The sequence below is a fragment of the Limanda limanda genome, chromosome 5 (assembly GCF_963576545.1).
Source record: "Limanda limanda chromosome 5, fLimLim1.1, whole genome shotgun sequence".
Lineage (NCBI taxonomy): Eukaryota > Metazoa > Chordata > Actinopteri > Pleuronectiformes > Pleuronectidae > Limanda > Limanda limanda.
In genome coordinates, this window is record NC_083640.1 from 15,494,893 (window position 1) to 15,519,886 (window position 24,994).

Genomic DNA, 24,994 nt, shown 5'->3' on the forward strand with positions numbered 1-24,994 from the left:
TACACTCAAAATATAAGCAGGCATACGCTCTCATACTAATTGAGAAGTTCGGTGGGGAAGCAGGAGGGATAATGCACTATGGCAGGGAAGTGTAGATTTAACCATGCTTGGCTACAAATGGAAAACTACATGCCATGGGTTACAACAGACATGTCTCATTCATTTGTGCCATTGAAGGTATACTGTATGCTTTGAAATTCTCATTGTTAGCTTAAATACTACATTTTGTCTTTTTTATGTATACACCGAGATTACACAAAATGTTTGGTCATGGGAATTTGGATTAAAGTTATTGAGAAGTCATGGAAATCCATTGGTCAAAATATGTATGAACCCTGAATATTACAGAGTACTGCTTTTTATTAATTCGGTGACTCAGCAGAGCTTTTAGTTCAAATGTGAAAAGGATAAGAAAGACTCCCAAGCTGTATTAACGAGATGCAATTATACAGGAATTAATAAGAATTAGTGAGAGGTTTCTTTAATCCTTGTATAATGAGAGAATTAAACATTATTTTCACCTCAGAACTGCATGAATAATGTAATTAGAAACAGATAAACATTTTGTTCTCAAGCAGTAATGATAACATTCAATAACGTCCAGTATGTAATTATATGAATTACCACCAGATGGCAATATATAACAATAACTAAAAACACAGTGACATACACTTTATATACATACTGCATCCATCCAGGGTAAGAAATTTACATAATTTGTAGGGGACAATTTTCCCCCCACTGACTGAAATCCAGGGGCATTTGAACAAAATTGGGGGTACTTTTTGAAACTTGTGAAATAACATTTAACCTTTGTTCAAAATAATAAATATACTTATTTAGGCTTACAGTATATGAGCTATTGCCATAAAAATGGCAATAATAAGACTATTTGGCAGAAGTCTAAAGATTCAAAGTGTTTTTTAGATTTTTTTTTAACAAAAACAAACAGAAAACATAAATCAGACAATCATATTCAATTTGATTCTTATTTCTTTGTGGTTATTTATTGATATTATTACCTTTTTTGGATGGATTTGCAACTTAATAACTCACTGCTGTAGAAATGTGAAGTTCAGACACTGTTTGCCTGGGCACTGAAAAGACCCTAAGGTACATGATGATAATAATATCAACAATGATGATAATGTGAATAATAATAATAATTCTTATTATTAAGGCTTCATGTTGGGAATTAGTTCAGTGTTATTTGAAAATGTGTTCTCCTATCAAGAAAATACTGTATCCATGCATTTGAAATTAAATACTACTGAATTATTTAAGTATTTATACGATAGTTACTTTGAGTCAAAGTGGTTGGAAACACACATTTGTCATAAATGTTAAGCAGCTGAATGTTTTCATTCTGTGTTTCCTGGATAACTAGTGGTCACATATTTTGTGTGCTCCACCCCTAAAAAAGTTTATACTTTTCTCATGTTCTCTATAGGTGTTTGTTTCCATTATCTTTCTTATTTGAATCATACGTGTTTTATGTTGACAAATTATTTTCTACAAAGACACACAAACTCAACTCAAATTACATAAAAAGACGTGAAGATTATTCCCATTTATTTTGAGATTAGAAGTTTGGTGGAATTGAAGTAAAATTCCGTGTTGGGTACATGAGGTATATACCAGAGGACTTAAATAAGAATTTAGTCCCACATTGATTGCACAATATCTTACACTATGTACATTTTAAAACAAAAATAAATAAATAAATACAAAATATTTAAAAAAAATGGGGGGGAAAATTAATAAAAAAATTAAACTAAATTAAATTAATCCTGTGCAGTTCGCTTCTGCGCAGGAAGTGCGCACTCGGATTCTGCGCAGGATTCATTTAATTTAATTCAATTTTTTTTTTAATTTAAAAAAAAAATTTGAGTTGATATTTTTAATTTATTAATTAATTTTTGTTTTTAAATGTACGTTGTGTAAAATATTTGCAAATATTAGGTGGTTGAAGTCCTGCCAATTCTAAGGGTTTAGTGTCTTGGCAGAGTGGGGATTGTACCGACATCCTTCTTGTTGGAAAACGACCACTCTACCAATTTGACCAATCCTATATTATCATTAAGGATTGGATTACCTGATCATATCCATGAGAAACTAAGCACAGGAAGAAGATGGACAAATAATTGTGTGTGCGTGTGTTTGTCTGTGTCTATGCTGCTTTTGATACACATTTCAGAGAAAACCATTGTATTTTCTACCCTCCTACATATATTTTTACAGCCTTACTTTAAAGTTACTTTCATATTTTTGTTTTTAGATACTGGATGATTTAACATGCTTTAAAAACCTATTGTTAGAGAATAACCCAGAAGTTTCCAGCCTTGGCTTCTGATGTCTTACAAGATTCACAATGTGGGACACATTTTATTTAATATAATTCTGAAAATTCATGCAAAACATTCTAGTTTATATTTGGTGATCAAATAAATTACATATTGTTCCCATCAACTAGCACAAGGAGTAAGGGTCACTCATTACTCATTAATCAAATCAAACCTCCGGCCTAGTAAACTTTTCCCTATATTTATACATCTTCAAGTTGATTATTAATTTATAAATGTTTTTAAATGTTGGCAGTTTCCGTCCTCCATACATAAATACATCCAATAAATACAGCTCAGGTCTGTCCCACCGTGAAAGCATAGGGACATTTCTGCAGACCTCGCCAAATGGAATCCCACCGCAGCTCAGAGCGTTGTGAAAACCATCATGGAAGGAGAAACCAATTTCCGAAATTCACCTGACAAAAAAACACGGCTGCCTTTTCGTAAATTGTAAATAACCCAACATATGTTATTGTTAATATCGCCAGAAGTGTCTTTCTGTAATTTTATTGTGAAATGTGACATGCTTTTATTTTGAAACTGCTCTGGTGGAGATGCGGACTTCCTGTTGTGACGGTAACTTCGCTACGGAAAAGTCTCATTGTTTTAGCGACCCTCCGAAGAGGCACAAGTTCTTACGGTTGTTTTAATGTGTTTAAGGTTTTGTGCGGCTCCAGAAATTATGGGGGCATTTTTTGCCCCTCTCCTTGTGATATCAGGATCAAAATTATATTTCTTAGGGGCAGTTTTGCCCTTTGCCCCCTTTGCCCTCTTGTATTTCCGACGCTGCATCCATCCCATGCGCAGCAATACTTTTTAGCTCCACCAAGAAAGATATGTTTTCACCCCTGTCTGTTTGTTGGCTGGTTCGTACGCCCGAATATAAAACTGAATGATCTTCCACAATAATTGAAGTATACAGATTGAGTCAGGAAAGAACCCTTCAAATTGCAGTGTGTGGAACCAGGATTTTTCTTTCACTTTCTTTAACATTGGAAGGTTTTTCACCATCTTCCCAGGGAAGAATTCATGGATCTTGACTAAAAAAGGAAATGAGGCAAGTTTAGGGAACAGATATCTATGAGTGTGCATGGACTGAATAAAGGAAGGCGTGCAAACAAGTGTGTGTTCTGTGCGCAGTTGTTTTGAACTGAACGAGTATCTCAGAATTCACACTATTCGCAGAGGGCCAGAGTTTAAAGTGACAACAGCGCTCTGTCTGTCTCCCCCGTCACTCATCTCCCCCTGCTGAATGTAGAGCGCGTGAGCAACAGAGAAAACCATATAACCTTGGTATGTGGCTGACAAAGGAGAGTGGGGGAGTAAAGAAGGAAACGTTGGTGACAGGAAGAAGGGAGAGATGCAGGGGAGAGGGAGAGGATGGAAAGTTGGGTGAGTGGCAGGTGCTATTGTGGCCGAAGTGTAGGAGCCTACAGCAACAAGGTCGGAGGTCAAAGTGAAGTTGAAAGGTCACTCCTAACTCCCAGGAAGCCCACCCAGAGCGAGGTACAGATAAGGAGGGGGAGGTGTCACAGAGAGACCAATGGCCCCAAGCGAATAAGTGAAGGAGCAGAAAGGTGCATGGAGGAAAAACAGATTATAGAGGTTAGGATGCAGAGGAGGTGAAAATAAATATATAGATTGTTTTTAAGGTGAACTAGACTCCGACTCAAAAGAGAAGAATGGATCCAGATTCTTTTATTTAAAAAAAAGATGCTGTCCAAAAAGAGGGAAATGATAGAACTATAAGGGAAGGAGGTGAGGAGGAGCGATGGCGGACGGGTAATTGCAAGATGCTTTTAAAAGCGAGAGGGCCACACATGTTTGATAACACCCCTGTCTCGATGGGGCAAGAAAAACATGTGGGAGGTTCCCCTCTGGAAGTGTCGGGCTCGATACTGAATGAACAAATTAGCCGTGTCCTCGGTAAACAAAGCTACTTGGCAACAGTCTCTCGCTGGGGCCTTCAATTCCAACCCATGTCGTATCATGGGGGGGGGGGTTGTGTGCCGTTTTTTACCAAGTCGTGTTTGGCCCGAGCACACGATGCATCCAGCTCGGTGCATTGAAGAGGCAGCACAGGAATGCCCACAGGAATGCTCCTCCGAGTGTTTGTTGACACTCGTGACTGCTCTGCTCTCAGATGTCGACAAAGACGTGTTGTTGGGGTTCACTCGGTTCACTCCTCCTCCGGGGGGGGGGGCGGGGGGGATATCGCGACAGTTTGGGCCGGAATGGGGAATCGGGGGGGCCCTGATGCTCAAGGCGACCCCGTGACCTGGGTGCTTGTTTTGGATCCTCAAATCGATTCTGGACGCGTTTCGTCTCCGCTTCTTGTTTTATTTTCGGGGAAATTACAAGCCCTTCCATCATTGGGTGTCCCCCCCCCCCTCCCTTCGCTCCCTTTCATCTCCATCTGGAGGACCATGAGATGTTCTTGTCCCCCTGCTTGTTGTGGGATGTGACAGCGGGGCCCATTCACTGAGAAATTGGCTGCAATTAGTGCAATTATGCTGATTTTCACTTGTGTCCCATGCAGAACAGAGTTTTCGCTGTGCACAGAGACACCCCCCGGGAAACCGCAGCAAAACAAAAACCCATCAATCAACAAAGGCCCTCAATGAAAGGCTCAACTGCAGATAATACTGGGCACATTCCATAATGACAGCGTTTAGTCAGCTGTGACCTGCGCTGCGATGGGGGGCATGACATGTAGAGCTGCACTGATTAACGGGAAATATGCAGTAAAGCCAGTATGAAGGGCAGAGGACTTAATTGCCGATGGTCGGTGCGTAGCCAGGTCAAACCATGAGGATGTATATGAGGTGGATCGAAGTATAACACCTGAAATAAGCTCATGTCGAGGGATTCAGCAGAGGACACACACTTGTCTGCAGGAAATCTATCTATCACGACCATCACAACAGAATGGTCAACCAGAGAAAAGCTGAAAGAGACCTGTGTGTCTTATGGGAGATAAGAATAATTCAAAGCTTTTCCTGAAAATGTAGATTCGGTTTTTGTTTATGTCTGCGGCTGCTTCTCATTGGACGATGACTTAAGTGCATGGCGGTCATAGTTTACCCAACTTTACATTGGTATGTCTGTGTCAATATTGCCTGGGAGACTGACAAGGCCGGCATTCAACAGCCGATCTCAAGGTGTAGGAAGGGGGAGCAGGATCCCAAATGTAATGCATCCACTTGTTAACGGATGGTGGACTTATTTTAAAGGGGAAATTAGGGCAAGAACACCATGGATATTCCTGTGCAGCAGTTTGTAAAAATGTTTTAAAATATCGCACACAGGCCAACGTGTGGATATTCAAACATTTCTGTGGACAGTGGCTCAGTGGTAGATGGTAAGAAAACTGTCCCGGGGAATAAAAAAGGACTCTCCTGTAGTCTTTCAATGCAGAGCCTTTAAAGAAGCACATATGGAAGTAGAATGGTGAGCTCATCTCCTACAAGGCCCAAACACCCTCCTCAAACCTCAGAGATATCAGTCCCCAAAAGGTGCCTGATCTTTTAAATCAAGATCAAAAAAATGAAGATGTTGAAAATTCCGGCATATTTAGGAGGCGGGTATCTATGACTTTATACAGTTTGGTCAGGCTCAAAATAGTGACTGCCGGGCTTTATATGTACTGAGTGCACTTCTAATTTGTCAAGTGTTTGTCCTTTTCTGCTCATAAAGAGAAGTTAAAAACAACAACCTACACTCGTGAGCAAAAGCATGATTGTGAAAACTCAAACGAAATTGTGATGTGATATTTATTGTGATGATTATTAAGATCAACTGATATGAACAGTATGAAAACGCACGTCATGTGATCACTCACATACACACCGGGCGTGTGCATGCTGGTGTTAACTCGAATAATAGCTCGTCTCCAGGTCAGGTAAACAGTCGTTTGATTGTAAAACTAAGAATTTCACTGCACAACAGCTGTTAGCTAAGACAACAGGGTCAGAAATGCGTGTAATTAATTGTCCATGTTGTGTCCTACACTGGTAGAAGGGAAAGGGGGTCATGTGACAGGACACGGACGAATCAGTGAAGGCTATGTTGTGACAATAAAGACCCAAACAGCCAACGGTTGTGAGTCATCTTTTCCAACATCTCTGTTTCTGCTCGTCCAGACTGAAGCACAGCCCTGGAGTTTTCAAACTAAGGTTGGGCCAAAAACCCTGAAGTAGAGTGGACACCAGACAAATCCTTAGCAGAGGCGATGCATTTTAAAACTAAAGCTTAGTAGTTGTAGCCTTATACCCTTTTAACCCCTAAAGTGGGTACAGTGGTGTATAAAGTACTTGAAAGCCATACTTGAGTAAAAGTACAGATATCTTACTTGAAAAGTCACCCGTCAGAAAATGACTTGAGTTAAAGTCTTAGAGTTGCTCATATTAAATGTACTTAAGTATCAAAAGTATCTGGTGTTGAAATGTACTTAATATATACACTATATATATAATGTATAATTTTACAAATTTTGAACCCGAGATGCTGAGGTTAAAATAGTATTGGACAAGTGCATCTGAACTTCTAGCGACAACAAAGAATCAACACAACAGAATAAACAAGTGCCTATTGATTCTACCTAAGAACACTAATAGACCTGCCACTTATAGACCAAATGAACATTTTGTGTCTATTAGCTGTATTTTTCATTTTAACTGCCTGGATGTTTACCTGCCCTCCAGCTTGTCCACGCATCTACATGTAAGCCTGTTTATTTATCATTAGACTATCTTCACTGAATGGGCCTGGGGTTGTGTTTGCATTTGTTTCCAGCAGGGTGACAATACACCTGTAGGGTATCTTGCCTGTAGGGACGACAAAGTGAAGACACAACCCTGCCTGAAGTTGTACACATTAGCCAGTTTGTACAATACATATATAAGACTCAACAGCTTCTAAGTTGTGTTGAGTCAGCACAAAGGGCGTCTAAGGATTGGAATTGGCAATATATAGATATTAGGGCTGGGCAAGTTAACTCGTTTTAATCGAGTTAACTCAAGTGATGAGTTAACTCGATTAATTATTTTATCTCGCATTAACTCAGGTTTGATTATTTATTGTTTTATTGTGAAAGTCAGGCTTTTATTTTGTGAAAGTCTGTTGCTGACTGCTGCGGAACAGGAAAAAAGAAAATAATTGGCGGATAAACAACCATGGATAAGGGTACGGAGCTTTTACATGGCCATTTTCATTTTAAAGTTCTTCCAGACGGCGGAGTCGACAGAACCAAAGTAATTTGTAGCCACTGCCAAGGTGAATTTTCTTATCACCGGAGTACTTCCAGTCTAAAATATCACCTAAATGCAAAACACAAAGTTGATATCAGCAAATCATTCAATGAAACAGAGAGCGGAGCGAGGCTTCGGCAGACTACGTTAGACGCAGGGAGGAGTATACATTTTTCATAACGAAGAGGATAACATTAATGCCCTGGCAGTGGCATTGACCTTTAATTTTGTATTTGCTTTGATAACATTGTTAAGTTGAGATTTACACTGAATATTTTATTTAACTGCTACTGTATAAAATGCTGATGTTAAAAGTGTTTGCACAACAAATGTTATGGCACTTTCGTTCATATGGCAGAAAATTGAAAATAAAATTGCGCTACACACTACTTTTTAATTCATTATTGGATTTTGCGTATACAAATGCAATTAATCGTGATTAATCAGGGAAATCATGCGATAAATCGCGTTTAAAACTTTTAATCGTTGCCCAGCCCTAATAGATATATAATATCTTTGCAAAAATTATATTGGCATTATAGTGAGTGGAAAACTGGGCCTGATTACCCAGGGTTCCATTTGGGAGGTCCATTAAAAAAATGTATTGTGTGCGTGAATATGCAGTGGTAGTAGTCCATGACACAGTGTTTGTTTTTGGTTGTGTTGGCTGAAAGTTGTTTTTGCGTTTGCTTATATAATTGGTTGTGTTGTTTGTTTTTCCATCTCGACTTGTTTTAAATCTGTTTGTTTTGTTTACTTGGACATGTAAGACTTAGTAGACACGGCCAACCAATGATAGTCTATTTGCCAACAGTTTTTGTTTAAACCAACTACTTCCAATATTTTCTTTAAGAAAAGTTAACCACTTGCTGCTTCAAGCTATGTATTTATGTGCAGATGTTGACACGAAGCAGGAAAGGGAAAACGAATGTGAATCGAAAAAGGAATACCTTCAAAAAACTATGTAAAGTCACCTAATAAAAGCCCTCAAAAAGCCAATTAATTTGCCTGAATAATAATCCTTACAATTTCAATAGGGCCACATGTCTGTCAGTGCCTGGGCCCTAATAATAAAGACTGAACTCCTGCAGGAGCGAGAGAGAGGTGCGCCGTGTGTAAAGGTTCACATTGCGCCAACCTCCGCTGCTCAAGTAACAAGCCAGTTTTGAGAATGTTAGAAGTAGAAAGTACAGCTATTTGTGCTCAAATGTAGCGAGTAAAAGTTAAAAGTCGTCAGGAAAATAAATACTCAAGTAAAGTACAGATATGTGAAAAATCTACTTAAGTACAGTAACAAAGTATTTCTACTTTGTTACTTCCCACCACTGAGTGGGTATATGCGTTTTTTAAAAAGGCGGGTAAACCTGCTGAATATAGGCAATTGACTCTTTACCCACTGCCAGTAGAGGAGTGTTCTCTTCAGGATTTTTCCCCGGTTCATCATGTTCGATGTCTCTCACCTCGCTGTTTTGGCAAATTAGCGCGTCCACCCTGTTGCCACTTTCCATCATTGACAATCTGAGGCGATTAAAAAGCAATGTCAAAACCCGGGAGTGAATACCGACTGTATCCATTCCCTCTGCAGACAAAAGCCAGATGTCAGTGTTTTTTTTCTGACCATGTGGAAAAGGGGCTTTATGTAATAAGGAGCCACATTGACATGAATGTTCACTTTACTATAGCTCTCTTGTAAGTTCAAGTGCACCGCAGGAGACATTAAAGAGCACCATTTAAAAGCACCAAGTTCACGTAGACAGCAATGGATTCCAGACAGTTTGGTTTGAAGTGGATTGGGATTCTCCCAAGGGGCTGTGACCCCTGACGCCCCCCCACCCCACCCCTCCAGGGCCGACTGTTGGCGCAGGGCCGGTGGAACCAAACGGAGTGTCTTTAAGACCCAGCGGAGCTCGGCAGGGAAACCCCGCGGCTTCAGTTGTCTCTGCTCTCCGGAGTGTCAGCTCGTTATTAGTCAGGAGGCGCTGAGGAGCCATTTGAAACCCGACGAGCTGAGCGAGCAACATCCCGGCGGCTCATGGAGGAGAAGAGAAATCTGCTCTGAGAAGCGAACCCGCGCGTAAAGACGCACGGACACTTCCTCCTCCGTGGAAACAGAGAGAGAGAGAGGCAAACTTCCAACTCTCCCATGTGCAAGCGAGAGGTTGGAGGATAAGGCAGAATTTCTTTTTTTTTCCTCCTGTTCTATCGGTGCTCCGTTCCTCCTCCTCCCCCCGCCTCCTCCTCTCCCTCTCTCAGTGTTCCTCTACCCGGAGAGTTGTGTTCCTATGAGAGAGAGAGTCGCTCGGTGAGAAGAGAAGTTCGGTTTGTCTGCGTGGTCGGCCGAGGAGGAGGAGGAGGAGAAGAGTCGGGTCAGAAGTGGGGGAGGAAGATGGTGCTCTGCGCCGCCTGGACCCGGAGCTGGCTGTGCGTCCTGGCGCTCAGCCTCAGCCTCGCACCGCCGCCGGCCGCAGCTCGGATTTACACCAACCACTGGGCAGTGAGGATAGGAGGGGGGGCCGAGGTGGCCGAGTGGATAGCGGACAAGTACGGCTACAGGAACATGGGACAGGTAGGCTGCATCCAAACGTGTGTCTGATCCGTGTGTCTGTGTGATTCCTGGCTTTTGCCAACTCTTACAAAAGTGGCGCAGAGCCGAGCCAGGAGCCCTCTCCCAGTCCCTGCTCCTCTCCCAGTCACCACTCATCTCCCAGTCACCGCTCCTCTCCCAGTCACCGCTCCTCTCCCAGTCACCGCTCCTCTCCCAGTCACCACTCATCTCCCAGTCACCGCTCCTCTCCCAGTCACTGCTCCTCTCCCAGTCACCACTCATCTCCCAGTCACCGCTCCTCTCCCAGTCACCGCTCCTCTCCCAGTCACCACTCATCTCCCAGTCACTGCTCCTCTCCCAGTCACTGCTCCTCTCCCAGTCACCGCTCCTCTCCCAGTCACCGCTCCTCTCCCAGTCCCTGCTCCTCTCCCAGTCCCTGCTCCTCTCCCAGTCACCGCTCCTCTCCCAGTCACCGCTCCTCTCCCAGTCACCGCTCCTCTCCCAGTCACTGCTCCTCTCCCAGTCCCTGCTCCTCTCCCAGTCACCAGGAGCCCTCTCCCAGTCCCTGCTCCTCTCCCAGTCCCTGCTCCTCTCACAGTCACCAGGAGCCCTCTCCCAGTCACTGCTCCTCTCCCAGTCCCTGCTCCTCTCCCAGTCACCAGGAGCCGTCTCCCAGTCACTGCTCCTCTCCCAGTCCCTGCTCCTCTCCCAGTCACTGCTCCTCTCCCAGTCCCTGCTCCTCTCCCAGTCACTGCTCCTCTCACAGTCACCAGGAGTCCTCTCCCAGTCCCTGCTCCTCTCCCAGTCACCCAGAGTGACTCGGGACCTGGGGCAGGAGACGCCACAGCAGGTGCCTCCTGGCTGGGATTCATTGTGGGTCACTTGCATGCGGCGTCCCGGAGCAACAGGGATTCCATCCCCCGGCCTCAGCCTCTCGTGCTTTGCTGGAATTGACCCTGGAGTGAGACAGTCAGGAGACTGTTTGCTTTATGGGCTCCGAGTTGACTCCAAAAGGTCCAAGACCAGCCTGATAACTCGCGCTCTTCCTTCCCCTTGTTACGGTGTTTGTGCCAGAGTCCTCTGATCGATCCGGTTTTGCTTTGTAATATTTACTTATTTTAATTGAAAACTTGAAGATCGCTTTAAGCATCAGATTTAGGAAAAAATGATTTTAATTTTGGGTTTATTCTGCTTACGTTCCTCACTATTCTCCCTCTGAGTGTTATTTAAATGTAACTATAGGCCCACTGGCTAATCGGATGAGCTTCTGTTTACACTTGGAATAAAACCTTGTACTTGTTTGTCAGGACTCGTAGTATTCCTGAGTCATGTCGAAGCACCGCGCCATGACAAAAATGTTGAAATATTCAGACAGTATTTCACTAGAATGATCTGAGCCTATATCATACAGCTTGCACATTAAAAAAATGCCCAGCATATGCCTCCACAGCAAACTGCCCTTCAGTATTCATCCCCTCTGACACTTGTGGGGGGGCCAGTGCTCAGCAAAGTCTAAAATAAATCTCAGCCACAGCTGTACAAAATACACAAACACGGGTGTGAGATTTGTCAATCTGCCGTCACACTGTGTCCCTTGACTCAACAGGAGTCCACCCAGGTCGAGAACGAGGGGTTAATCTGGTCTCTTGAAAAAAGGGTTTGGACAAAGTGTAAAGTCCTGTGTTCTTTTCGGGGAAGAGAAGCATGTCGTACGGACGTGGACCCCACACCTGCTCCAGAGTGTCGCCACCGAAACAAACACCAACGTAGTTCAAGCCTGCACTTGCCAGTGCTCGACGTGAAGACAGCGTGGAACAGAGGGGGGCATTCTGACAGGTTGTTGTAGGGTAGCCTAGTCAACAGCTATGGAACCCCCCCCCCTGCTTTCTTCCCCGCCTTATCCAGCCCGCCCACCCACTATACCCTACTCCCCAGAGAGCAGGCCTTAATGGCCTCGTTTATCCCCTCTCTTTGACAGGAACTAATGTGTGGAGTCCTCCCCCCTTTCCATAGGAATTCCCCTGTGGAGTGGAGTGTCGCCCCCAGCCCCCACCTTTCCCCCCCTCATTTCCATATCAATATGTAGCGTTCATCGGACTTTGACACCTCATATACTAGAGTTTTACTTCACTTCCTGGTTTTGGGGGTCAGCGGAAAGCTGCTCCCACGGGAGTAATAACGGAACACTCTGGTTTCCTAATGTGAACTTTGACATCCCATCATCAAGCCCATCCCCGTGATATCAGTCAGCACGACCGTATACACATAATGAAGTGAAACTTTATAAGTGAGATGTATCGCTGCAGCTTTTTCGAGTCTGTGTGTAGATTGTACAGAGATATACTTCTAAGTGGCTTTGTATAATTTAACCAGACATGCTTGGGACTGTTCATCAAGATTTGGCTTGTTTCTGATAAATGATTCAGAGATATGGGTGCAGACTATGGCCAAGAGAAAATAAGTTTAAAACTGTGATGGGAAGCAAGGTTGTTAAAGGGAGAAAAGGGGGATGGGTATGGAAAACATGTGACAGAGGGACAATATAGTCTTCTTGACAAGGGTAGAAAGAGAAGAACAGACAAAGATAACCACACACTGAGCGATGGAAGGAGGAGGGAGTGAAAGAAGGGACGATAGATGGACGGATGGATGAAAAGAGTTGGCATGGAGTGAGGGAGCACCTCGTTGGAGAATTCTGGGTAATCCTCTTAACCATGGAGCCCCCTTCCCAGACTGAGATACTGGCCCAAGTTGAGTTTAAGTCAGCTGACGAGGTCCCAGACGAGGATAGCGGTTCAAGCTGGTGTGTTGAGATGGAGACGACTTGGAGCCACGGAGAGGGAGGGAGGTGATCTGAAGCCAGACATGGACACAGGAGCTGGTTGCGTCAGTAACAAGTTATGAGATGATGTGTACAGGTTGTTCTGATGCTGCACCAGTTCTTAGAGGCATCAGGTCAGCGAGCGTGTTGTTATTTGAAAAGAACATTGTCAAGAGAGCTGTTATCCAAGTCATTCATATTGACTATTTCTGATCCAAGCAAATCATCCAGTATCTGTGGAGACCCACATTCAGTGATTTATTTTGTACCTGATGATTAAGCCTGGGACAGAGTTTAAGATTCTTATTCTTTTATGAGCGATGGAGGGTTATGGAGTTGGGAGGATGATGATGAATGTTTGTGGAGATTTTCTGAAGTGCAGACGTCTTGATGCCTCTAAACTGACCATAGGTGTGATTGGTTGTCTCTGGCTACAGCCTCACCTTTTGTTTGAAAACTCTGCTACAGAGATGTCTGGTGTCCACACTACTCAAGTTTTAGAGAAGTTCAGAAACGCTGCTGTCCACGTTACAGTTGGAAAACTGTGTTTTTAGCCTGGACAAGAAAAAACTGATTGAAGTTGGGAAATGATGCGGAAGACACTCACAACTGCTCGCTGATTAGGTCTTTTCAGTCATGACATAGCCTTCACTGATTCGTCAGGCTCCTATCACATGACCCCCTTTCTCGGCTACCATTATAGAACGCAACATGGACAACCAATTACAAGCGTTTACTATGTCGGTTATGCTAAGAGACACCGACACACGCATGCCCAGTGTACGTGCGCATGTGACTCATGTTTTAAGGCGTGTTGGTATGGACGAGCATTACAACTGATCCAGAGCCTGTGTATTATGGCCCTGTGACACAACAGCTACCTGTCCAGGGTCCATAGAGATGATGGATGGATGGCATTCACACAGGAAAAATCCTGCAGTGTTTGTGATCTCTCGTCTTCTTGTGTCGGTTGGTAATCTGACCCCACTATAGGATCACTTCCACAATTCTGTATCGAGTGACATGGAAGTTTAACGTAACGTGAAAAAAAACAACAACATGTGAAGCAAGTGCAGGCGCTTTCACTTCTCAAATTGAGTTACGACATCATTCCCAGCATCCAAAGGTTCTGCTGAAACTGTGATTCACTGTGTGGGTTATTGCACCAGAATGAGTGTTCAGTGAACTTTATACACATCCATCTAAACACATGTTGTCACGTCTACAACTTTTAAAATCTCACACTGAGTTTGGATTCAAGTTTTTCATATTCTATGTTTTAAGCTATTTCTCCATATATCTGCTGACTCTCAGAGAAAATGGCAGTGCAGATGTTAAGAAGGTTAAATACAGTGGAATCCTACATATTTTGAGACCTGTTTGCACAATGAGAAACAACCAGAGTAGCAGCTTCCTGTTCTGGAGGCCCATTATATCAATTAGTTGAATGCTTTATAAGTGAATTACCCAGTTCCTCTGATATGTGCTGCAGTTTTCTCATTTCTTCATTTTATCAGTGTGTAAGTTGTTGAATTAGTGTGTTTGAGCACTGAGCTGAAAGCTGATCTAATGGCTCTGTAGTGGTGGAGCTCAGCCATGGATCAGTGACGCGCCACAGGACCCTGGGCAGCCATGACAGTTTGATCATCCGAGGGCTTGTATGGTCTTTATCAATTATTAAAACTAATCAGCTGCTTTATTTAGTTTTGTCGCTTTTGTCTGTGTGTGAAGTTGTCTGACGTTCAATCAGTGTCTCCATGTCCTTTTCTTTGTCTTCCTTTATTTGACTTGTTTACCTTTCTAGCCAATATTCCCTTTGCCTCTTATCTGGCTCACAAAGCTTTATTCACCATGCATAGAAAATAACAACATTTACAAGTAAATCAATGAATAAAATCTATTTTATTTTAATATTTACGCTAATGTGTAGTGAGGTTGTGGGAACATGTCATAAGTGTATTCATTTTTTTTGCAGATTGGGGATCTCAAAGATCACTATCACTTCTTCCATAGTCGGACCATCAAGCGCTCGACTCTGTCCAGCCGTGGACGCCATAGTTTCATATCCATGGAGCCCAAGGTAAGCCTGTTGTGTGCTTCTGTCAATTACAGGTTTCAAATCAAAGTAGTTGAATCTTTCTCATGCATTGAAATGATACTGGAGATAGTTCGACATCAATGCTTTTCATGAATACATGATGGCATTTCATAGACATATTGAGACAAAATATCCTGCATAGAAACGCTGCCGTCTTCCGCCAGCGACATAATTTGGAGCTGGAGTCGGCGCAGTAGCAATTGGGGTTTGGAGCTGCTGTAGTGAGATCCTACCAATGCACCTGTTCAACCCATTCACGAGTCAATCTCAACTGTCCATCTTTACCCTTTACCCTGTTTTATAGCATCAAGTAACTCATTAAAATCAAACACACAAGAAAAATGTAATTGAAAACTTGACCATACTTTATTTTAGTGTGATAATATCTACTTAAATTGACAGAAACCATCTCTTAGGGTTATTTAGTTTGGTCCATGTCCCATCCACAAACATTAAGGTAGCTGGGTTTATTACCCACACTTCATCCAGCCACCAGGGGGCGATCAAGGTTATTTGGTTTCCCCTTTGGGGAGCCGTCATCTCTTTTTATACAATCTAAGTCGTGATCATGTGACCCGAGAACAGAGCTGATGTGATCACTTTTTATTTGACCAAAGCCGTAGAAAATGTCTGGCAAGCCTGTTTGTGTTAAAGTACGTTGTATATTTGTGTAAATTTAAATTGCCATTTTGATTTGCCACAGAAAGTCCCATACAGAGGAAAACACAATGGACTGTTGACAGTATACAACCCTGAGTGTGACGTACACTTAACACCACAACTCAAATGACTCTGCTTTCATGTCCTTGTTGTTGAAGACAGGACGTGCACTCAAATGGATTATTGCAGGGACTGAGTGTGTTTGAGGACAGGGACTATTACATTGCAAGACTCCCAGTTTTCTTGTCGTCTCACGCTGTTCTGATCACGGTCCTGACAGAAGAAGTATGATAAATGAGGCCTGTTCTGCTACATTTCTATTTTACAAACCCCAGACAACTTAAGTTGTGATGGATAGGTTTAGAGCTTGGGGATGAAACATTATATGAGTCTAATTTTCGTTGACGAAATAAGTTTTAAAAAAGTAAAAAGCTCTGACGACAGCTTCTAAATGTAAGATGCATTACACCCCACAACCAGGAGGAGTTGCCTAAAACAAAATACTGTTGAATTTGCTTAATTTGGTTTCAGCCTGAATCGAGTTCACTTTAAAGTAAACCAGTAAAATGGATCTGTTAAATCACCATTAAGGGGAAACCTAGAAACACGACATGACTGGGAACCTCTGGTTGTAGTTTGGGTGAACCGGCCCTTTAAACAGGAGCGTGTGACCTAAGGTAAACCCTCACTCTGGTCCTGTCGGTGCTCCACATGTCACTGCACCAGATCATCGAACCCCGGCTGCATTATAAATGAATCCTGAACTCCACACCACCCGCAACTTAATCAAAATAAATAAATGAATGAATGGAGTGGGAATGGTGTTCGCTAGCAGCACACACTGTTTTCACCAGAATTTTCATTACTGTTTATATTGTTATGTACATGGAGTTTTAAAGCTAAATAGGTTCAGACGCCGTTGTTAGGGGAAATGCCTCTTTCTTGACATGTGAATGTTCTTAGTGTATTTTTGTCGAAACCCTGTTACTGTATAGCTTAAAATATTCCATTTATGTCAATTTTGAAAAATGCGGACTTTTTGGAGATTCAGGGCTTTCTTTCAGCAGCACTGGTTTATTGTGTGCGTGTGTGTTTGAACACTGCGTTCAGGTGCATGTGTTTGTATCTGTGCATGCTGACTGCAGAGGAATGATAATGATGTATGGCTGTGATTATATAAAGAAGGGGCGAAATGGGAAGAAGAAAACAGTGAGTGAGCAAAACGGTGCTTGACTTCGTTTCTGTCCTCTGGTGCACTGTTCTTTTCAAATATCTCTCCTTTCGTGTTTTGGTCCGGTCAGCTCTTTTTGTCCACCCACTGTCCTTACCTGTCATCCCTTTCTCCCCTCTTCCACCTTTTTTTCTCTCACTGTTGCATTCAGCGTGCTCCCCCCCCCCCTTGTCTTTGGTTCCCTTGCTCTCTCAGGCCTGACACTGTGCCATGGTGGTGGACGGTTTGTGTGCCGATGCCAGCTGGCTGCCAGACGGAGATTTCAGAGGACTAGATCAGAGAAGAGGGGTTAAATGAAAGAAAGGGGAAAAGGAGCAGAAGGAGAGTAAAGAGGAGCTGAAGAGGGTAAAGATGGATTAGAGAAACCAAGGAAGGAAATAGCGGAATGGAGAGGAATGGAGCTGTCACAGATTTAGTTTTTTCACTGGGTGGCTATCCTTTCAGTGTAATCTGCGGGACCCGTCTGTGGGTCTGGGACCGGCGTGACACCAGTTTGGCACCTGCACTGTCTCGCACACTGCTAATGATGTTTTGCAATCAGGTTTTGTAACGATGACAGCCGTTTGCGAGTGAGTCAGATGGGTGTAGCGGTGCCATGAAAGGCGCACCCTGCCATCCACAGTGCTCATTGGCACACACGTTACCATGGCGATGCCGCACAGCACAGATTACTGCTTTATGGCATTCACCTAACTGCAGAGGCACTTGCCTCTTGTGTCAAAGACCAGTTATCTCTCCAGGCTGGGGAAAGCAGGCATTCTCACCTTGATGAGCCGCTCAGAGACTTTTTCAAAGATTGAATTCAAAGTCCAAGTTATGACAGATGTTAATCAGCATCTGAACTGAAGGTCTAACTAACCATCGCTAGGTCGACTAAGACAGAAAACCCTGTGTATCCATCTGAGAAAGACAAGTGAGGATCACTGCTCATTCAAACCAGTGAGTGAGGAGATCTTCTCTTTGTGTCTTAAGCAGCTTGCACCTTGCACGGCTTTGCTGACGTACAGCCGTGACTCATTGAAACCGGGAGTTCCAACAGCCGCTGACTTTCTTTTTCTTCATTGCTGCTCTGCGCTGTTATAAGTTGTTGGTGTGACATGAGCTCAAGTACCCTCAGACTGCTTTGATTGAATTCAGTTTCCAGCCACAGTTTTCTGTAAACAACAATTAGAGTAAGACGATGGTTGTTTCTCCTTTTTCATAATGTCCTTTTTGAAGTCCCTGCAGAGATTAGCAGAGAGAATTGACTGCAGAACTCCTCCGCGAATGTCTCTTCACGGCGTCCTGTTTACATTTTTTTTTTTTTTACAGCCACACATGGAAACTTAAGAGCCAGGTGTGATCCGGAGCTGAATTTTCGCCGGAATACTCTATGATTACATAGCTATGATGACATTTGTTTTTGTGAGTTTTATGAGGTGAAAGCTTTTAGAAATTTGAGTGCTCTTCTAGTCTTATCGTCTACTCAAGCACTTCACAGCACAGGTCACTTCATAAAGTGCTTCTATGTGCAGCGGTTTGTCTATCTCACAGTGTCAGCACAGTCACCAGTATTTTGGGCTTCAGTGTCTTACCCATGGAAACTTTTAGAATCTAGACTGGAGGATTGAACCAACAACCTTCTAGTTACTGGACGCCCCTCTCTACCTCCCAGTCTCAGCTGCTAGTAACAGTAAAACTACTTGAGCTCAAATGAGCTCAGATCCAATAATTATTCAGTTAAAACACTCAAAGTCTGACGGAAGCTCTTTGAATTATTTCACCATCATCCGACTGCTTTTAGAGTTCACTGTACCCATGAACTTGTGCAGACACTCGCAGCATCAAGGAGACAACACAGATGGAGCTTGTGTACCTGTCAGGACCTTAGGGGGCATCTGTGCACATGCAGGTATTATAAGACTCCACTTAGTCCCAGGTACACATTTCCATAAAGCCTGGATACACGTGTTACATTCTTCCTTTGACTCCTTTTCCTTGAATGAGTTTAACAGATGCACCATTAAGACTGGACGCCCTGAGACGAGCACCCACAGCTGGCCAGCACAGCACCACAGAGCTCGAACCCTCTGTGGAAAGCTGCGAGACCGTGTGCTGCGCTTTCTGGCCGAGGCTCTCAATTGCACTAAAGAGATCAGAAGAACCGGCGTCTCCTGTCAGTCCAAAGGTTGTGTTGGGTGTTCTGCTACATCGGCCTTTGACCTTATTCTTTTAAAAACGCCCGGCTCTCGGTCCTTTCGCCCGTGGCTCAAAACATTGTCGCTTAAACGGCAGTGAAAGTGGATCAATTTGTTCCCGTTTGTTCTACTGAAGTGAACTCTTCCCCAGTTTTCCCTGGTTACTGACCCAGCCAGCGAGAGCCACCTGCAAACCCTTACACAGAGAGCGAATGAGAGAGAGAGAGAAGGAGGGAGGAAGGGGGTTTGAGTGGGAATGAGAAGGAGAGAAGCAGAGAGAGACAAAGACCTGAAATGCAGCGAGGAATTCAATGGATGAGGGAGAGGGATCAGAAAAGTAAAAAAGCAGGGATAAGAGAGGGAGATGGAGTGTGAGTAAAGCCAGAAAAAAGATGGCGACAGAGAGGTACAGGTGTGAGCAGATCATTCCTCCGCTCCCCCAAGCTGGAGTTAAAAGAAAGGAGCTGATCCAAACGGCATGCCCCGGAGCTTGCCAGCGAACTGGCACCGAAACAAAGGCGGTGATATATGGGCAAGTTTTATAGGCAATAATAGATTGGCAATATTGTCTTTGTTTGGATAGCGATTGGCAAAGGTTTGGCATGGGTTGATATGGATAACTGCCGGCTGTCATCAGTCAGTGGTTACAAAGGATAGCATTGCTCTTTGATGGATTAATCTAAAAAGTGTTGAATATCATTATCCGCCTCGGGGCATCCTACAAATGGAGGACAAAGAGTATTTTAAAGGTGAATCCATCTAAAGTTATACAAAGCCACCTTTGTAAGCAGGAGTAGGAAATTAAAGGTAAGAATAGGAAACCACCTCATGAGCAAAAATCGATTTAATAGTGCCAGAACTAAATTTGACAACATTACAGTGACCAGTGAAACACATGCCCACTTAACATACACAGATATTTTAAGCATATATATATATATATGTATGTATTCATGCAGTTTTTCCTGTATCGTCATTAGATTATGGCTGCATAAGTTGAAAGAAAAAAATCTATACAAAGTCGGAGATATTTATATTTAACACTGGCTGAGTTGTTAGGATGCATTGATAATAATGTCAACACTGCCCACATCCTCTGATCTCTGGACTTTGTTACTTCCTCTGTTTCATGTTTTTATTGTCTTTATCAGCCACAGTTTGGTGATTTTTTTTTGGGGCTTAAAGTAATTTTTCTATGATGAAAATGAGACATTTATGTTCATGTGTACAGCATCTACTGCTGCAGAGCTACTGATCTGCTCCAGACTACTTTTTTATACAATATATGTTGATGATAAGGCGTTTCTACATTCACACTTACACCTCCTCCAGAGACACCGCTCACAAGTTTGGATCCAACTGCAGACAAGAGCAGTTAAGAGTTATGCTGCTGATCAAAGATTGTGCTTGATGCCATGATAATGTATGCAAATTGTAATGATACACCAGTGGTTGTGCGCCGACGCACTCACCGCACAATTCCTGATGACGGCGTTGTTTTGAGGCTAATAGCGTGTGTAAAGGGTTGCTTTGAAGCGGATGGTCCTGACAAAACCAGGAGAGAAATGAGCTGAGACCTCGGTGCACAGAGGAGCTTCGGGCTTAAACAAAACATCTCACTGGGTTTTAACTCCTAATCTTTCACTTTGCCTCCGCTTCCTTTTTTCCCTCCACACTCTGGGGATGTTAAATTACGACACCCACAGACATTTTTGCTCTCCCTCCTTCATGATCTATAAGCAGCCACATACTTGAGTTATTAAATCAATGTTATTTATAAAATCAATTATCCTCCCTTCACCCGCTGTCTCTCGGCCTCTCTCGCTATTTGTTTTCACTTCCCTCCTCTTTCAGCTCAGCCTTTTTTTAATGCCTCTCCCGGGACTCGTTCTCTTCAGCTTTTCATTGCCTCTCCTTCTCCCGTCTTATCTTGTCTCGTTGCCTCACTCTCCAACTCTCTGGAGAGCCTGGCAGATTGTTTCAGTGCATGAGACCAGATAATAACTCTGCAGTCATTATGTCAGCTATATTCTTTTCTTTTTACCCTCTCTCTCTTCTCCTCTCCTCTGTCTGCTGGAGCCGCATAGATGTGAAGAAACGCTCGGTCTTTGCAGTCGGACATTGTTCAGTAAAGCTTTAGATTTTCTGGCAAACTGAGCCATAGGCAGAAAACACTTTTGCAGTTTTATTCTATTCATTATCTCTTATGTGAAGAGTTTGTCTGTTCATCGTGAATGCAGCTGGACACTTTACATTCAGAATGGTGATTGTTTTACTTACACTTTGAAAAGAAGTTAATCTCAACATCCACTGTATGCGTAAAGTGAATGCGTAAAACTCTCACGACATCATGATCAAACTTTTGAAGAATCCCAAAATCATATACATGCTTGTATACAGTGTAACACATGTTTCCTGTGCCAGTCTCACGCCTGCTCATATTTTAGTTTTTCATCTTTGCTGGTAGCTCTCATGAAGTCTGCAGAACTTCTGCTAGGCTAAACACAAGATTTTCAGAGTGATGACCGGGCCAAGCACATGGGTTCAACCATCGTTTTCATGTCCAACAGTGAAATCCGTCTGAAACTGGAGCGAGAGTTCTGCCAAAGAATGTCTTGCACCTTGAAGCACGAGCTCATAACATTTGAGATACTGAAATTACCTAAGAGACATTTGTCTGCATGTGTGTGTTTGTGTGTCTGAAAAGACACAAAGCGAAAGAAAGTCAAACAAAACAAACCACTCTATTAGGGAAAGTGTAAAATACTTGAAGTGCACCTTTTGGTTGGATTCTTTGGAAACTAGAATGTCACTCAGTAGAGCGCATACCTCGGCCAAGGCTAGATTTGGATTTTTATCTGGATCTGCCCCAAATTGCACACTCACAAATATGAGTCCTGCCGGATTTTGTTTTCCATCGAGGTCCATTAATTTTTCTCAGTGAAAATGTTGAAAAATCCCTCAGTGTTATCAAAAGTGAAAAAACTATCTTGAATCTGCCCCCAGGTCTGCAGCAACATTTAATGGGTTCTTCCCTGACCCATAGTTTCATGATTATCTGTTCTGTCATATTTGCATAATCTTGCTTGGTAACCAACAAAGGAACGGGATTGAAAGCATAACCTTCTGTATGGAGGGATCTGGCGATTCGTCTTTATCTTTCCACATGTACTTCATATGCTGTCATTTCTCCCAGTGTTTTCTTATTCAGTTGTTAAACACTGTTACAGTGATTTACTGATAATCCATGAGGGTAAAACCACATTAGGGCTGAGCTTTTAATATATATATATATATATATATATATATATATATTTACTTCTCTATGATGAATCCAAATGGTCTTTATCTTAGTGTGTGAGTCATCACATAAGGCAAAGAAGAGGTTATACAGCATTTCTATTTTTACTTATTACCTACGCCTATGTTTGTCCATTTGTGTATATTTTATCAGGATTAGACAGAAACTACTGGAGCATTTTCCTTGAAACTTAGTTGAAGGGTGAGGTATGAGCCAATGAAGAAACCATTAACCCTCAGTTGATTCTATTTTTCCACTCTCTTTAACATTGACAGACGTTTTCAAAATTTTTAAAGAAGTAATGCAGAGAACTCAAAGAAAGAAATCAGGCATATGTAGTCAAGTCAGATATAATTATATAGCACGTTAAAACCAAGAAGTGAGCCAACCCGCTTTGGTGAAGGAAAAACAATACAAGTATGGATAACAACCAACATAAAAACTGTGTGAGAGAAAGATGCTATAATAGTAAATTAGATAAAAGTAAATGAGAAAAAGAAAAGACTTATAAAGACAAAATCGGCCTCAATGATGAGCAAGATTAAAAGGATAGGATTTTAAAATTTGATTTAAAATAATAAAATGAAGTGCTAATGTGATCAGGTGAAGTATGGTGTGGCTCTGGATTGTGATTTAATTTAATCATAGAGTTACCTTGAACACATTATTAGTTGTAATTCCTCCTGTCGACCGAGTGTGTTCTCTGAATGGATTCTACTGGTGTGTGTTATTATTTGATGCGTCCTCAGTTTCCTGTTTGTGTTTCAGGTGGAGTGGATACAGCAGCAGGTGGTGAAGAGGAGGATCAAGAGGGATTACAAACCATCCCCACCCCTTTCTTTGTCAAGCCCCGCCCACAGCAGTCCGGCCCAGAACAACATATTCTATAACGACGCAAAATGGAGCAGTATGTGGTACATCGTGAGTATGCTGTAAACTCTGTTTTGTGTTAACTGCACCCAAACAAGAATATCATAAGTCCGAGACAAACTGTCCGTGCTGTGCTCGTCCTCTTCAGAGGATTATGTGTCGTTCTTTGCCCACATTTATCCAGTTTGTGGGTCAAAGGTCGGCTGAGGTCATGTCATGGTTCTGATTACTGCAGGGTCAGTGCAGCTCAGGGATTTGTGTGTTTTACTGAATAAAAGAGTGGAAAAGCCGAAGTGATGCAATTTTTGCTATTGCTTCATTTAAACAAAACACTATTTAGGGTCAAGGTAAGACACTTTCTAAGTATTTGTCACAGGGAAGTTTATACGTGTCCCTACATTTCAGGTTGTGCAAATAGTTTATACACACGCATACACACACGTTACCCTCAAATTCTACTACTCTCCAACAGAGATTTGCAGGCTTATCACAAGTGTTTGCTTACACCCTCAGATCTTTGCTCTTTTAGTTATGCCGTTTGTGCGTGCGTGTGTATGTGCGGTTGAGAGTCCTCAGCTCTGTCAATTGTTAACTGACTGCAGATAAATCCTAATACTTTGACCAGCCGTTATAAACATATTTTTCTAGCTTCAGGACAGAACTCTCTGAACTTGGTGTGTTTGATGTGTAAATAGAAGGGAAAAAAAGAAGCTTCCTCTGGTTATATCTAACAAAGTTACCTGACATAGCCCATAGTTGAACATCTCTGTTAGATTGTCCAGCCGTAAGTTTTGTAAATTAATCTAATTTAGGTGACAACAGAGTCTTATTCAGGAGCATGAATTCTCTCGTATGGGAATCATGAAGAAAATGTAGCACCAGCGAGTATCACCGCTTGAGACAGATGATTGATTTTCACAGGGATACCAATTCTAGCACCTGACTCAGATTTAAGTTACTTGAGTAAAGTCAACAGTCAATCCATATTTTATGTCGACAATAACTTTATCTAAATGTCACTTATTTTCACTCATGCAATGCCCTTGAATAACACCTGCTAAATCCTAATCATCACACCCTCTCCTCTCTCCTCTGCTCACCTTCTCTCCATCTCATCTCCTGCCTCCGCCTCTCCAGCACTGTAACGATGACGTCCACAACTGCCAGTCGGACATGAACATCATGGGGGCTTGGAAGAGGGGCTACACAGGAAAAGACGTAGTGGTGACCATACTGGATGACGGCATCGAGAGGAACCACCCAGACCTCTTTCAGAACTACGTGAGTGTGTATGTATGCGCTGTAGGGCGGCTATGAGTCTGTGAGCGTGCGTGTAAGTTAGGATGGGCTGTGGCTAACAATTATTCCAAATCTTGATTAATATAGAAGCCTGTCAGTACACACAGGAGTTTGTTTACAGAGGCAAGAAACAGATATTTATCTTGACTGGTTGTTTGACATGAGAAATATCCAGAAAACTTCTATTAGAATGTGTTTACATGCTGCTCAGGGTAAACAGCAGAGTCTCCTTTTCCTCGTGCACTGCGTCAAGTGTGCAAAGTAGTTACTTTGGTTACTCTATGTTGTTGTTGCTCTGGAACGTTCTTATTATTATTACTTTGCAGCATCACAAATGAAATTTAGTAACTTTCTGTACAAGGGTTTATAATCTCTCACATTAATGACACAAATCTGAC

At 42.6% G+C, this 24,994-nt stretch overlaps 1 protein-coding gene across 3 annotated transcripts in view; it reads left to right on the top strand.

Annotated features, from left to right (window-relative positions):
• Positions 1 to 9,555: 9,555 nt before the first annotated feature.
• pcsk5b (proprotein convertase subtilisin/kexin type 5b) overlaps positions 9,556 to 24,994 on the top strand; it is a 78,649-nt gene continuing 63,210 nt past the window's right edge. For all 3 annotated transcript variants that reach the window (XM_061071366.1, XM_061071364.1, XM_061071365.1), the window contains exons 1-4: positions 9,556 to 10,160; positions 14,936 to 15,040; positions 23,196 to 23,348; positions 24,435 to 24,578. In XM_061071366.1, coding sequence (XP_060927349.1) covers positions 9,981 to 10,160; positions 14,936 to 15,040; positions 23,196 to 23,348; positions 24,435 to 24,578 — 582 coding nt within the window. In that variant the 5' untranslated portion in view covers positions 9,556 to 9,980. The remainder of the gene's footprint in view (positions 10,161 to 14,935; positions 15,041 to 23,195; positions 23,349 to 24,434; positions 24,579 to 24,994) is intronic.